This window comes from Oncorhynchus clarkii, chromosome 9 (genome assembly GCF_045791955.1).
Source record: "Oncorhynchus clarkii lewisi isolate Uvic-CL-2024 chromosome 9, UVic_Ocla_1.0, whole genome shotgun sequence".
NCBI lineage: Eukaryota > Metazoa > Chordata > Actinopteri > Salmoniformes > Salmonidae > Oncorhynchus > Oncorhynchus clarkii.
In genome coordinates, this window is record NC_092155.1 from 26,000,530 (window position 1) to 26,017,034 (window position 16,505).

The following is a 16,505-nucleotide window of genomic DNA, read 5'->3' on the forward strand; positions in this document are numbered from 1 at the left end:
ATAGAAAACCGCAAATGTCATCATTCCCCAAGAAATTGTGTGGGCGCCCCGTGCCGCCCTGGGCGGCTGCCCATGTCGCCTATACCTACATTTGTTACTGATTACACAGTAAGCTGAAAGCCACATTCTAAATGGAGCGAAGGCATCCATATCTTACACAGTTAATGATAGTACACAGAAGTTGTGACGATACCCTAAAGTAGCAACTTGCTTGTCTGACATGTCAATAAGGCATCATGGTCATGTGATGAAATCGATGGAAACATGCTAATAGGCTAAAATGCTTGCAAACTAACATGCTAAAACACAGGAACGTCGTGCACCTAGTATGTGAGGATGGCTGGGGGTAGTCCGGATGTGGGCAGCTTTTTCCTGCAATCTAGAGCCATAATCATTATGCTTAATTCTATGTCAAAAATATGTATATTTTTCTGCATAGCTAAGCATACCTCTTCAGCTGTCTCTATCCGTGGTGGTTATTTTTTTAAAGAAACTAAATATGCTTCTCTGCTCAAATCTGGGTAAAAGATAGAAAGGAGTGTGAGTACATTTAGATATTGCTTGCTTTTCTAAAGTCTACCAACCTTACCAGCAGGCATGCCAGCTAAGATAGACAAGCTAGATACTCTAACTTGATTGATAGCCTGAAATGGCTTCTTGGTAGCTAGTTATGATGTTGGGAGATTGCAAACATATTTGGGCTAGCTAAAGTCAACTCCATAAATTTGCCAAGTGGCTAGTAGTATTACAGAGAAAAAAAAATCAAAAAAATATACACTACATGACTAAATGTATGTAGACATTTAATTTCATTAGTATTTATATGGAATTGGTCACCCTTTTGCTGTTTGAACAGCCTCCACTCTTCTGGGAAGACTTTCCACTAGATGTTGGAACATTGTTGCCGGGACTTGCTTCTATTTAGCCACAAGAGCATTAGTGAGGTTGGGCACTGATGTTGGGGGATTAGGCCTGGCTCGCAGTGGCCATTCCAATTTATCCCAAAGGTGTCCGATGGGGTTGAGGTCAGGGCTCTGTTGAAAGCATAGAATCGTCTAGAATGTCATTGTATGCTGTAGCATTAACATTTCCCTTCACTGGAACTAAGGGACCTAGCCCAAACCATGAAAAACATCCCCAGACCATTATTCCAACTTTAAAGTTGGCACTATGCATTGGGGCAAGTAGCATTCTCCTGGCATCCACCAAACCCAGATTAGTCCGTTGGACTGCCAGATGGTGAAGCGTGATTCATCACTTCAGAGAACGCGTTTCCACTGCTCCAGAGTCCAATGGCGGCAAGCTTTACACCACTTCAGTTGACGCTTGGCATTGGCGCATGGTGATCTTAGGCTTGTTTGCTGCTGGTCGGCCATGGAAACCCATTTCATGAAGCTCCTGACGATCAGTTATTGTGCTGACGTTGCTTCCAGAGGCAGTTTGGAACTTGGTAGTGAGTGTTGAAATAGAGTACAGACGATTTTTACGCGCTACACGCTTCAGCACTTGACTATCCAGTTCTGTGAAGTTTTGTGGCCACCACTTCGCAACTGAGCCATTGTCACTCCTTCCCAATAGCAGCCCGTACAGTTGACCAGGGCAGCTCTAGCAGGGCATAAATTTGACGAACTGACTTGTTGGAAAGGTGGTGCCCTATGACGATGCCAAGTTGAAAGTCACTGAGCTCTTCAGTAAGGCCATTCTACTGACAATGTTTGTCTATGGAGATTGCATGGCTGTGTACTTGATTTTATACACCTGTCAGCAATGGGTGTGGCTGAAATAGCCAAATCTACTCATTTGAACAGGTGTCCACATACTTTTGTGTATATATCGTGTATATAAACAGGACAAATCTGAGGGGCCATGTGCCCCCTATGAGCATGAAGACTGCTAAAACTTTGTGTTGTGTTTTGACAGAGTGGAGAAACGGAGCCCCTAGACCTGGGGGCGCCCATATCCAGTCTGGACGGCCTGCGTGTGGTATTGGAGAGAGCAGACCCTGTTGCCTCAGGGAAAGGTAAGACAGCCCATCACACCGAACACCAAAACATGCACTAAAACGCAGATGATAGACAGATAATGAAGTAAGCCAACATTCCATCTCAGAGATAACGCCTACAGTGACCTAGCCTGATCCCAGATCTGTTTGTCTTGCCAAGTCCTATGGTCATTGATTTGGCATGACAAACGAACAAACATTAGATGGCTATACAGCACAAACACTCAAACCCCCCAAACAGCCACCAAGATAGTGGCTTGAGAAATCCAATCCAATTCCTCCAATGTTGGACTGGTGCTTCAGCCTGTCTGTTTCCAGGAATTCAAACAGCTCTTGTAATCAATGTCCTGTTTTGTCCCCACTGACTTCCAGTGATAAACAAAGATATCAGAGTGATGGAGGACATGTGGGATGATTCATTGGCTCCTATTTACCTCACTATTGTTTTTTACTCTCTATAGACTCTAAGTCCAAGTCAGGCTCCTTGAAAGCACATCCGCCATCATTGACCACCAAGAGTCTTTCTGCAACAGTAAGGAGACCACCATCACCCTCCTCCTTTTATTCCTGTTTTCACTTTCTCAAGTGTCCTTGAATTTCTAAATGTGCTGTAACTCCCCTGCTATGCTGCTTCTTAACAATTTAATGTCACATAATAATTGCTCAAGTGCTCTACTCTACTTTGTTCCTGGCTCTTTGTCATGTTGTTTCTTCCTTAAATGCTGGCTGTAGCTGACTTGAACCCTGGCTGACCTCCCACTTTATCGTTCAGCCTCCAGGTCACCTTTGTAGTTGCGATCCGACCTTGTCTCCTAGGGATATTACATTCATCTGATTTACTAAGCATAAAAGAAGCGTAAAAAGAAACAACAAGCATCAAAGAGACCACACGCTCGTGTTTTATGGTTGTTTTTTGTGTTTCCTATAGTTAATAACAGGGCACAAGTGCGAACACTTAAGTCAATCTGCCCAGGATGTGTTGTAGTGGTGTTAGTACAGGGCATGCACAACCTCCTCCCTCACCCCCTTAATGGAGTGCGTTGTTATTGTTGCGTCTGCAGGGAGATGACAGGTCGTCAGGAAAGGCAAGCGGACCAGATCCGTCGCTCCCTGTGGAAAAGGGAAAGCCGAAAAAGATTAATATAGATGAAGCTGAAGGTAAATCCCCCTCTCTTTCTAACGTTCTGTTGCTTCTCTGAGCTTTGCTTTGCCGCGTCACTAACACCAGCTATAAAAGAAGCCTTCAACCTTCATGGTTATCTGTCAGTGCAGCTTGGGACTGTGTACTGTGCACGTTAAATGATCTAATCCCCTTTTTATTTTTAGATAGTTTTAGATAGGGTTGCAAAATGATGGTAACTTTCCTTTCTGGAATTTTTTTGGGGGGAAAGTTACTTGAATTTTGCAACCATATTATTATATATATATTTTTTCCCCTCTTTTTTTTATACCCCTTTTTTCTCCCCAATTTCGTGGTGTCCAATTGGTAGTTACAGTCGTGTCTCATCACTGCAACTCCCTTGGGAGAGGCGAAGGTCGAGAGCTGTACGTCCTCCGAAACACAACCCAACCAAGCCGCACTGCTTCTTGACACAATGCCCACTTAACCCGGAAGCCAGCCGTACCAATGTGTCGGAGAAAACACGTACAACTGGCTACCGTGTCAGCGTGCACTGCGCCCGGCCCGCCACAGGAGTCGCTAGTGCGCGATGGTACAAGGACATCCCGGGCGGCCAAACCCTCCCCTAACCTGGACGACGCTGGGCCAATTGTGCTCCGCCCCATGGTTCTCCCCGCCACGGCCTACAACCCTAGTTAAAGGAATATGAAGTAACTCTACTGCTTTCTCTCTCTTTAGAATTCTTTGAGCTCCTGAGCCGGGCACAGAGCAACCGGAGAAATGACCAGAGAGGCCTCCTGAACAAAGAGGACCTGGAGTTACCTGACTTCCTGCGGTTAACCTCAGGCCCCCCCTCCACTGCCTCCCTAGACATGGCCTGCTCCACACCCACCTCCATCAAACAAGGCCAGGGGCCTGGCAGGGAGAACGGGGTTGGCGGTGCCCCTGCCCGCGGCCCCCTCAACGCCAGCCTGCGCTCTGAGAGCCTGGACTCCTCCCTCAGCAGCACCAACGGACACCCCCACCCAGCTGCGGGGCGCCGGGCGCTTCTACCCCCAACCCGCCTCCCCGTCCCCCCCTTCAGCGCCGCCCTCTCACCCATCCCCCGCCCCTCGGAGTCTAGAGGCCCGGCCCTCAGGACACTGGAGGAAGACACCCACGCTGACCTGACCCTGGTGGGCGAGGGAGACATCACCAGCCCCAACAGCACCTTGTTGGCCCCTGCGCTGCTGTCCCATGAGGGCAGCCTGCCCGAGGGCAACTTCCTCCCTCCTTCGCCATGCGCCAACTCCTTCCATGATGGTGGTGGGAATGGCCAGTCAAGCTCAGGTATTTCCCCAGTGTGACTATGCATAAGTGTGTTGGTGTGTGTGTGCGTGTATGTGTTTGTTTGTGTGTGAGAGTGTGTGATTGTGTGTGTGTCTGAGGGTGACCTGACCTCCAACGACAACTCCTTTTATACTGACTTCAATGCACTTTATTTACAACTGAAAATGTATTCTCTCTCAGTAGTACCCCAGTCATTTTTATCCCTTTGAATATTTTCTAATGAACATAGATAGCATTGTTTATGTGGACACTTTCAATAGTAAGTTCCGCTCAATTGTAAATAGTGATGTATATATTTGAAATGAATGACCTTTATATTCACACACCACTGAACTGATGGGTTTTACAACTTAACTGAGACTTGAGGTGAAAGTAAATCTTAAAATGTCATATTGTTGTACCACAGAGGTTATATGAGGATGCAGGTGGATAAAAACTTGTTTCATAATGCCTACATATTGTAATGCTGTAATACTCAACATGACAGTTGTCATTACAATACATGCAAAATAGACATACTATAATTTGACAGCAACCAATTGTAGTGAGCTACAATTACCATGCAAGTGTGAAATGTTTGATTGATTGATTCAAATAGAGAACCTGGAATAGATTTCAATGAGTCACAGCCTTTCATGTCAATAAAATGCTCAATGCCGGCATTATGAATGTATAATTGGAGTACGGTCCTAAACCCAGTACATAGCTACAGACAAGATCAAACGTAACCAAAGCATAATTGTTGTCTAAAAAGATGATCATGATTGTTCTTACCTGCCTGTACTTTTTTTAAACCGAAAAGCTGTATTTACTTTCATCCCATCCTCCAATGCAATTCAACAATTTTGCTCAGATTTTTTCCTGGTAATACATAGAAGGAAAACTGAACCAGTTTCTTCACAAGATGTTGGTAATTATAGAGTCCTTGATGAAACAAATGATAGAGGTCCTTTTGAAATGAACGGTATCATTGTTGAATTGCGTGTCACACTGTCTGGAAATATCCTCTCTCTCTGTAGATGCCTGTTGTAGATGATCATGACAATTAATTCTGTATCTGTGCTTGATTAGATCTAATAAATGTTAGACCTGGAATCACATCATCTGTCTTTTTACACGTTTGTGATCTCAAATTCAGTTACCACTCCATGCCTCTTCTTCTCCAACTTCCCCTAACACTACATACATCTCTTTCATTTAGTTTGTCTTCCACCTCCTCCCCGACATGTGCTTGCATGGTAGCTGCTTTGTCTCTGCGCTTCTGGGAAGCTTGTGGCATCTGTGTCAGAGTAATTCTGACTTGTTTGTGTGTAGTTCTGATTGTTGTGTCTGTGTGAGAGGTCATTCGGTAGCGTTTGTGTTGTTTGTGTGTAATTCTGCCTGTTTTGTCTTTCTTGTTTTAGTCTGTCTTTCTAAGGGATTGAATCATGTCTGTAACTTTCCCATAATTCCTAGGTTTTCCAGAACTCCCAGTTGTAAGACTCCCAGCTTTCCGGCTTCTTCCTTCCTGATTCCAGGAATCTTCCAACCAGGATTTCTGGAAAAGCTGAGAATTTTGGGAATGTTACTGGAATTTTGCAACACTAGACTTTTTATTGCTTTCACTAATGTACCTCAGCTAATGCATAATGCTTTCTCTATGAGCAGTGAAGAGCTGTATCAGTCCTGAACATGGGGATTTCCTTGTCCATACCCCCTCACCAACTGGTCCGTTTCTAGTTCTCCACTACGTAGTAAGTCGGGTTGATAGTCACGGTGAGCCTGATAAGTTTGTGAATGCAGTCAACTAACTCCCGATAAGTGCAGTTTTACAATTTTCAATTCAATTACAAATTTGATTGAGTGCACTCTACCACAACAGTCCCAAGCTGTTGCATTTATCTGGAGTCAAAACAGAATGAACAGTTGATTGTGGTGGGCAGGGCATCCATCATAATCAACAACATTATCCGTCACAGTTATTTATTGTTGTCACAAGACAACCAGTTTAGCTGTGTGATTTCACTGTAGTCTTGTCTCACCTGTGTTCAAAAGCCATATTAGAGTAATAACAACACACTTTGATGTCCCAACTTAAAAGGAAGCCTTATCCAGCTGTGCTGTTTGAAGATCTGTACAGCTAAAAAAGGACTTAAGAGATGGCTATAATTCTATTTTTGTTTTACATGGACTATTTTAAGTACTGTCTCCAACAGCATTTGTTTTGTTTTACTTTCGCTTGATTGAGCTTGTCTGGCGCAATGGAACCAATGGAATAGTCCCCAAAGTGCAAACCCTGTCCATTTAGCACTCCAGGCAGGCTCAATCAATCGCTGACAGTATTTGAAAGAAAACAAATTCTATTTGAACCCAGTCCTGCAGCTTCGAGGATGGATTACTTCAAAGTATACAGAGGCCATCACTCAGGTGGACACAATGCGTCTAGCCCTGACTTTTTCTCAATAGCTCTGTCAATAGATAAATGTACTGTGATATGTATACACAAGTCGATATGAGAGGTTAGTATAAGCCTCGCAGTGAGTTTCTCTCTGCTCTTCTGTTCTGGTTGCTAAGCGCATCAGCCTGTCCCTTCCACTTTGGGAACCATGGTAACGTGTCCTACTTGCATGAGTTGACTGTTTTGCTGCAGAGAGAAACTATTGCTCGCTCTCTCTCTACATCTGAAAGGAAACATTTTTCTGTCACGTTATCATGGTCGTGTAATTAAATACCTTGAACCCTTAAAGAGGACAAACTGACACAGCAGCCTGTGGTCTATGTTCCCTTGGGTTTACTTAGAGGAGTGGAACGGAGTTCCCCTCCACCTTGAGTTAGTGGTTAATGAACTAATTAAGTTAAGGATGAAAAAGCTAGCGATTCTTAGCCTGGTCCCAGATCTGTTTGTGCCTACTCCATTGCTGTCAGTCAAGCCTAACATGTATGCATGACAATGAGTGTGACAGGGAGTTGGCCTGATGGCATCAACAGACTGGCACTCAGACTTAGTGGTTCTGGGGTCAGCTCCTATAGGATATGCCAATTCAATCCCTGACTACAACGTTAATGTAAACTCATGTTGAAAACAAAACACTGGTCTGCTAGGGTCACTCCACCTGATGTGAAATAACAACCAATATGCCCTTATGAGTGTGATGTGTTGAGATTAATTTACCATTTTAATATCTAAAAGATATCAGCTGTTATCTATTTTAATGATTGTTTTTGCTTTCCGTGTAAAATCAAATGATGGTTGTGCGCCTGGTCAGATAATCATGTATTGCTAATTGCTTTCTAATTAATGCTTTAGTCCACCAGAGGGCGACAGTATATAGTTAAACTGTTGTTCCACTACCATGCATTGCATCAACGTCATCTGCCATACTGGGGAATTTGAGGATAAGGCCAAGCCTGTTCCACTTTCTAGTAATAGCAAAAAAACAATACATAAATACATAAAATTAGACTTCCTCCCATTTCTCGTTGCCCGTGTTTGGGATATCCTGTTTTCACTGTATTTATCATATCAAGTGCAGGTTTATAGTATTAGGCTTTGTGATGTCATCGCCCATATCTGGAATTTAGAAAAGCTTTTATACTTTAAAGTGCAATCGACCACTTAGGCACAAGGTTAGGCTTAGTATCCACCCCAATGCAGCTACTTCTTAACAACAAAATGAAAATGTAATACCCAGAAAATAAACACAATTAGCTTACACTGATTCAGAATTCTTGCCTGAGGGCACTAGTGATCCTTTAGCCTCACATTATATCTCACTGTCTTCTCCATCTGTCTGAATGACACACCTGAATGCTGGCTACAGCTGACCCTGAATCAGTCTTATCATCCATCTGGCAGAAACTAGGGGGCCTTGTGGCTGATCTCAGCTAGCCTTGGTGAGCTGTGCAGCTGGTTCTGTTTCAAACTGGCCCTGGGGAGAAATGGTCTGTCTAGGCGAGTCTGGTGCCATGGCCCATTGACGGACAAGAAGCCGACAGTCAGCCAGCACAGGCTCATGTTACGAACAGTGCCAAGACAGAAATTATACCTCTCAACTCAAATAGGCCTACTGTAATGAGAGAATGTTTATTCCAGACCACTTCGATCGTGTCTTAGGAATGTATTCACACCACTTGACTTTTTCCACTCTTTGTTGTGTTACAAAGTGGGATTAAAATGCATTTAATGCATTCCTGCTACTCCTGTTATTATCTATGCATAGTCTACCTACATGTACATATTACCTCAATTACCTCAACTAACCGGTGCCTCGGCACATTGACTCTGTACCGGTACCCCCTGTATATAGCCTCGCTATTGTTATTTTACTGCTTCTCTTTCATTATTTGTTACTTTTATTTCTTATTCGTAATTTTTTTAAACTGCATTGTTGGTTAGGGCTTGTAAGTAAGCATTTTACTGTAAGGTCTAGCTAGACCTGTTGTATTCGACACATGTGACAAATACATTTTGATTTGATTTAATTGTACAATATTTGCACATTATTCTGTTAGTGAACCAGGCGAGGCAGTCATTAGAGGAACCAAGGCTGTTGAGTCTGTCGATAAGAATACTGTGATTGACAGAGTCGAAAGCCTTGGCCAGGTCGATGAAGATGGCTGCACAGTACTGTCTTTTATCGATGGCGGTTATGATAGATACCTTGAGCGTGGGGGGGCTTGGGCCAGTTGCTGCGGGGGTGCAGAGCTGTTGGCCGTAGTTGGGGTAGTCAGGTGGAAAGCATGGCCAGCTGTAGGGGAATGCTTATTGAAATTCTTGATTATCGTTGGTGACAGTGTTTCCTAGCCTCAGTGCAGTGGGCAGCTGGGAGGAGGTGCTCTTATTCTTCATGGACTTTACAGTGTCCCAAAACCTTTTGGAATTAGTGCTGCAGGATGCAACTTTCTGTTTGAAAAAGCTAGCCTTACCTTTCCTAACTGACTGTGTATATTGGTTCCTGACTTCACTGAAAAGTTGCATATCGCGGGGACTATTCGATGCTAGTGCAGTACGCCACAGGATGTTTTTGTGCTGGTCAAGGGCAGTCAAGTCTGGAGTGAACCAAGGGCTATATCTGTTCTTAGTTCAACATTTTTTGAAAGGGGCATGCTTATTTAAGACGGTGAGGAAAGCACTTTTAAAGAACAACCAGGCATCCTCTACTAACGGGATGAGGTCAATATCCTTTCAGGATACCCGGGCCAGGTCGATTAGAAAGGCCTACCCATAACAGATGCAGGCAATGAGGCAGTGATTGCTGAGATCCTGGTTGAAAACAGCAGAAGTGTATTTAGAGGGCAAGTTGGTCAGGATGATATCTATGAGGGTGCCCATGTTTATGGATTTGGGGTTGTATCTGGTAGGTTTCTTGATCATTTGTGTGAGATTGAGGGCATCTAGCTTAGATTATAGGATGGCCAGGGTGTTAAGCATATCCCAGTTTAGGTCACCTAAACAGTACAAACTCTGATGATAGATGGGGGGCAATCAATTCACATATGGTGTCCAGGGCACAGCTGGGAGCTGAGGGGGGTCTATAACAAGTGGCAACAGTGAGGACTTATTTTTGGAGAGATGGATTTTTAAAAGTAGAAGCTCGAACTGTTTGGGCATAGACCTGGATAGTATGACAGAACTCTGCAGGCTATCTCTACAGTAGATTGAAACTCTGCCCCCTAAAGCAGTTTTATCTTGACGGAAAATGTTGTAATTGGGGATGGAAATTTCAGAATTTATGGTGGCCTTCCTATGCCAGGATTTAGACACGGCTAGGACATCAGGGTTGGCGGAGTGTGCTAAAGCAGTGAATATAGCAAACTTAGAGAGGAGGCTTCTAATGTTAACATGCATGAACCCAAGGCTTTTACGGTTACAGTCAAGTCAACAAATGAGAGAGCCTGGGGACACACAGGGTCTGGGTTAACCTCTACATCTCCAGAGGAACAGAGGAGTAGGACGAGGGTACGGCTAAAGGCTATAAGAACAGGTCATCTAGTGCGTTGGGAACAGAGAATAAAAGGAGCAGATTTCTGGGCGTGGTAGGATAGATTCAGGGCATAATGTACAGACAAGGGTATGATAGGGTGCGAGTACAGTGGCGGTAAACCTAGGCATTGAGTGATGATGAGAGAGGTTGCATCTCTGGAGGCACCAGTTAAGCTAGGTGCGGTCTCCGCATGTGTAGGGGGTGGGACAAAGGAGCTATCTGAGGCACGTTGAGCGGGACTAGGGGCTCCGCAGTAAAATAAAACAATGAGAGCTACCCTAAATAACAGTATACAAGGCATATTGACATTAGAGAGAGGCATAAAGCCATCACAGGTGTTGATTGGGAGAACTAAGGCAACAACGGGTAAACAGCTAAGACAACAGCAACGGGTAAATGGCGACGAATGGGCAGATAGGGTCAGAACACAGGGCCTGAGTTTGAGGCTGGGGCCGCAAGAAACAAAATTAAGTACTGTGTTAATGAACAGTCCAGCAGGCATCAGCTGTGTAGCCGTGTGATCATAGGGTTCAATGAGCAGCAATAGATGGGGAGCCGTTCGGTAGTCGTTACTATGCTAAGTGAGAGGGAGACACGGCATTCAGAAAAGCTAGCGGGCCGGGGATAGCAAATGGGTCTTCACCGACATCCACAACGCAGAGGCCGGTTGAGAGCACATCGGCCGAATTACGTCAGCAGACCAGCAGACCAGTCGTGATGGATTGGCGGGGCTCCGTGTCGATAAAGGGTCCAGGCCAATTGGCAAGAGAGGTATTGTAGTTGGTGTACTTCGTTTGCTAGCCGGGAGATGGGCCTAGCTCGAGGCTAGCTCGACGCTAACTGGTGCTTGCTTCTGGACAAGGGCGTTAGCCACAATAGCCACTCGGTAGCAGCTAGCTAGCTGTGATGATCTGGTGTAATGGTACAGAGCTTGCGGCAGGAATCCGGTGATGTAGTGGAAAAAAGCAGTCAGATATGCTCAGGGCTGATATCGCGCTGTGCAGACTGGCAGGTATTATCCGGGCTAAAGTGGCTGGTGTCTGAGATAAAGGTAAAGACCGCTAGCAGTGGCTAACAGTGACTAAATAGCTAGTAGTTAATTAGCTGGCTAACTTCTGATGGCTAGCTTCTGATGGAGGTTCCAGTTCTAAGGTCGAAAAAATAGCAAATCCGTATCACATTGGGTGAGGCGGGTTGCAGGAAGGTATATTTAATAAAAAAATGGAAAAAGAGATTGAAATATATTGAAATGTATACAAAAAAAACAAGAAAAAAATATTTACAAGGGGCAAAAACAAACAAGTCTTACTGCTACGCCATCTTGGATCTATAAGGATATAAGTATTGTGGAGGAATAATACATTATGGCCCTTGCTCTTGCAATATATATTTTTTTCTTTCTTTGTATTAGATTTTACCAGATCTAATGTGTAATATTCTCCTACATTCCTTTAACATTTCCACAAACTTCAAAGTGTTTCCTTTCAAATGGTACCAAGAAGATGCTTCAGGGCCTGAGCTACAGGCAATTAGATTTGGGTATGTCATTTTAGGCGAAACTTGAAAAAAGGGGTCCAATCCTTCAAAATCTTTCAAGCTCTGAAGATGGTTGTTGATCATTGCTAGACTGACATTTTCAAGTCTTACCATAGATTTTCAAGTCGATTTAAGTCAAAACTGTAACTAGGCCAATCAGGAACATTCAATGTCGTCTTGCTTAGCAACTCCTGTGTATATTTGGCCTTGTGCTGAAAGGTGAATTTGTCTCCCAGTGTTGGAAAGCAGACTGAACCAGGTTTTTCTCTAGGATTTTGCCTCTGCTTAGCTCTATTCTGTTTATTTTTATCCTAAAAAATGACAAGCATACCCATAACATGATGCAGCCTCTACCATGCTTGAAATTATGAAGAGTGGTACTCTATGATGTGCTATATTGCTTTGTGCTTTGTATTCAGGACTTAAAGTTAATTTCTTTCCCACATTTGTTTGCAGTTTTACTTTAGTGGCTTATTGCAAACAGGATGCATCTTTTGGAATATTTGTATTCTGTACAGGCTTCCTTTTTTCACTCTGTCAATTAGGTTAGTATTGTGGAGTAACTGCAATGCTGTTGATCCATCCTCAGTTTTCTATCACAGCCATTAAACTCTGTAACTGTTTAAAAGTCACTATTGGCTTCATGGTGAAATCCCTGAGCGCTTTCCTTTCTCTCTGGCAACTGAGTAAGAAGGACGCCTGTATCTTTGTAGTGAGTGGGTGTATTGATACACCATCCAAAGTGTAATTAATAACTTCACCATGCTCAAAGGGATATTAAATGTCTGCTTTTTTATTTATAGCCATCTACCAATAGGTGCCCTTCGCTGTGAGGCATTGGAAAACCTCCTTGATCGTTATGGTTGAATCTGTGTTTGAATTTCACTGCTCAACTGAGGGACCTTAGAATTTTCTGAATGCGTGGGGTACAGAGATGAGGTGGTCATTCAAAAATCATGTTAAACACTATTATTGCACACAGAGTGTGTCGATGCAATTTATGTGACTTGTTACTCCTGAACTTATTTAGGCTTGCCATAACAAAGGGGCTCAATACTTATTGACTGAAGACATTTCAGCTTTTCATTTTTAATTAATTTGTAAAAATGTCTAAAGATATAATTCCACTTTGACGTTATTGTCACGACTTCCACCGAAGGTGGCTCCCCTGCCTGTTCGGGCGGGCGCTCGGCGGTCATCGTCGCCGGTCTACTAGCTGCCACCGTTCCCCTTTTCCTTTTCTGTTCTCTGTTAGTCTAGGTTGGTTGCGTGTTATGTTCACTGTCTGTATGTTCACCTGTTGTTTTTGGCGTTACTTTTGGATACCGTAATAAAGTTCAGTTTCCACATTATCCTCTGCTCTCTGCGATTGACTCCGCACCCACCACTCCTGGCTGTGTGACAGAAGCCCGCACCATATCCATGGAGTCAGCAGGAGCAGCTGCACCTCCTCTCCCATCCATGGAGGAGCGTGTCCTCCATCATACGACCATTCTCCACCGAATTGGGTCAGCAATGGATCAAATGATGGAGAGAATGGACAGATGTGAGAGGAGTGGTCTCCCTACCTCACCCCCAGCTCCTCCTCCACCTGCTCAACCTACTCCTCTGGCGGTGTCCGGATCCAGTGCTCTTCGTCTGGCGCTCCCCAGGGAGTATGATGGAACGGCGGCTGGGTGCCAGGGGTTCTTGCCAAAGCTTGAGCTGTACCTGGTTACCGTTCGTACGACTCCCTCTGGTGAGGTGAGCGTCCTCGTCTCCTGTCTGACGGGTCGAGCCCTGGAGTGGGCCAATGCAGTGTGGAATGGCCCAGACTCTGCGAGGGACCACTACCAAGAGTTCACCCGCCGGTTCTGGGCCGTGTTCGACCACCCACCAGAGGGCCGAGAAGCGGGTGAACGGCTGTTTCATCTTAGACAGGAGACGAGGAGTGCGCAGGACTTCGCGCTGGAGTTTCGGACCTTGGCCACTGGAGCGGGGTGGAACGACAGGGCCCTGATAGACCACGATCGATGTAGGCTCCGGGCGGATGTCCGCAGGGAGCTAGCTTGTCGGGACGCCACCCTCTCCCTCGATGAACTCATTGACATGTTGATCCGACTGGGCAACCTGCTGACTGCCCACAGGTGTCCAGAACGGGCCCTGTTAGTTCCACCTCCTGGCCCTCCCGCTCCAATCCCTATGGAGTTAGGGGGAGCCGCATCAAGGGCGACCGGAGGAGGGGGCTCCTCCTGCACCAGTTGTGGTCGGAGAGGACACACTGCCGATCGGTGCTGGAGGAGCTCGTCTGGGAGTCGAGAGGGCAGGCAGAGCACTTCCCGGTCACCCCAGGTGAGTCAGCACCAGACTCACCCAGAGCTCCCTGTTGGTCACATGTTTTTACTAATTTCTTTCTCTGAGTTTTCTCCCTCTCTCCAGCATAAGGCGCTAGTCGATTCAGGCGCAGCTGGGAACTTTATGGATCGTGGACTCGCGTTGAGGCTAGGGATTCCACTGGTGCCGCTAGATCAACCCTCCCCGTGCACTCCTTAGATAGCCGACCATTAGGGTCAGGGCTGGTCAGGGAGGCCACGGTTCCACTGGACATGGTAACGCAGGGGGATCATAAGGAGTGGATTAGTCTCTTCCTTATTGATTCACATGCGTTTCCAGTGGTGCTGGGGATTCCCTGGCTGGCTAATCACAATCCTGAGATTTCATGGAAACAGGGGGCTCTCCAAGGGTGGTCAGAGAAGTGTTCAGGTAGGTGCAGAGGAGTTTCCATCGGTGCAACGACGGTGGAGAGTCCAGACCAGGTTTCCACTGTGCGCATTCCCTCTGAATATGCCGATTTGGCTATCGCTTTCTGTAAAATGAAGGTGACCCAATTACCACCTCATCGATGAGGGGATTGCACGATAAACCTCCTGGTAAACACTGCACTTCCCAGGAGTCACGTGTACCCGTTGTCCCAGGAGGAGACAGTGGCTATGGAGACATATGTCACTGAATCTCTGAGACAGGGGTACATTCGGCCCTCCACGTCACCCGTCTCTTCGAGTTTCTTTTTCTTCTTCTTTTTCTTCTTCTTCTTTTTCTTCTTCTTCTTCTTCTTTTTCTTCTTCTTCTTCTTCTTCTTCTTCTTCTTTTTCTTCTTCTTCTTTTTCTTTTTTTTTTTTTTCATTGATTATAGAGGTCTAAATTCCATCACAGTGGGGTTTAGTTACCCACTACCTCTTATCGCTGCGGCGGTGGAATCATTTCACGGAGGGCGTTTTTTTCACAAAACTGGACCTTAGGAGTGCGTATAATTTGGTGCGTATCCGGGAGGGAGATGAGTGGAAGATCGCGTTTCGTACCACATCTGGCCATTATGAGTACCTCGTCATGCCGTATGGGTTGAAGAATGCTCCAGCCGTCTTTCAATCTTTCGTAGACAAGATTCTCCGAGACCTGCACGGGCAGGGTGTGGTGGTGTATATCGATGATATACTGATCTATTCTGCCACACGCGCCGCGCACGTGTCTCTGGTGCGTAAAGTACTTGGGTGACTGCTGGAGCATGACCTGTACGTCAAGGCTGAGAAATATGTGTTCTCCAAACAAGCCGTTTCCTTCCTGGGTTATCGCATTTCCACCTCTGGGGTGGTGATGGAGTGTGACCGCGTTACAGCCGTGCGTAATTGGCAGACTCCGACCACGGTAAAGGAGGTGCAGTGGTTTTTAGGGTTTGCCAATTGCTACCGGAGGTTTATCCGGGGTTTTGGTCAGGTGGCTGCTCCCATTACTTCACTGCTGAAGGGGGGGATGGCGCGTTTGCTGTGGTCAGCGGAGGCGGACAGAGCCTTCAGTTGTCTGAAGGAGCTGTTCACCGACGCTCCCATGCTGGCTCATCCGGACCACTCTTTGGCATTCATAGTGGAGGTGGACGCGTCCGAGGCTGGGGTTGGAGCCGTGCTGTAACTGCGCTCGGCACGCCACCGAAGCTCCGCCCCTACGCTTTCTTTTCGAGGAAGCTCGGTCCAGCAGAGCGGAACTATGTCGTGGGGGACCGGGAGTTGTTAGCTGTGGTAAAAGTTCTGAAGGTGTGGAGACATTGGCTTGAGGGGGCCAAGCACCCTTTCCTCATCTGGACCGACCATCGTAATCTGGAGTATATATGGGCAGCGAGGAGATTGAATCCGCGTCAGGCAAGGTGGGCCATGTTTTTTTTACCAGATTTTGGTTCACGATCTCCTATAGGACAGGCTCCCTTAATACTAAGGCCGACACACTGTCCCGTCTCTATGACACCGAGGAGCAGTCCATTGATCCTACTCCCATCCTTCCAGATTCATGTCTGGTAGCACCGGTGGTATGGGAGGTGGACGCGGAAATCGACCGGGCGTTACGGTTGGAACCTGCACCTCCTCAGTGTCCAGCGGGTGTTCAGTACGTGCCGCTTGGTGTTCGTGATCGTTTAATTCGATGGGCCCATACGCTACCCTCTTCGGATCATCCTGGTATTGAGAGGACAGTGCGGGGTCTTAGGGGAAGGTACTGGTGGCCCACTTTAGCCAAGGACGTGAGGTTTTAT

General features: G+C 45.9%; 1 protein-coding gene across 2 annotated transcripts in view; it reads left to right on the forward strand.

The window, feature by feature from the left end:
• Positions 1 to 16,505, forward strand: part of LOC139416135 (regulator of G-protein signaling 12-like) — a 74,755-nt gene that overhangs the window by 54,557 nt on the left and 3,693 nt on the right. The window contains exons 14-17 of one of the 2 annotated variants that reach the window (XM_071164458.1): positions 1,921 to 2,020; positions 2,464 to 2,534; positions 3,064 to 3,160; positions 3,861 to 4,451. In XM_071164458.1, the coding sequence (XP_071020559.1) occupies positions 1,921 to 2,020; positions 2,464 to 2,534; positions 3,064 to 3,160; positions 3,861 to 4,451 (859 nt within the window). Of the gene's footprint in view, positions 1 to 1,920; positions 2,021 to 2,463; positions 2,535 to 3,063; positions 3,161 to 3,860; positions 5,552 to 16,505 lie in introns of those variants that run through there. The other variant, XM_071164459.1, reaches the window with a different exon arrangement.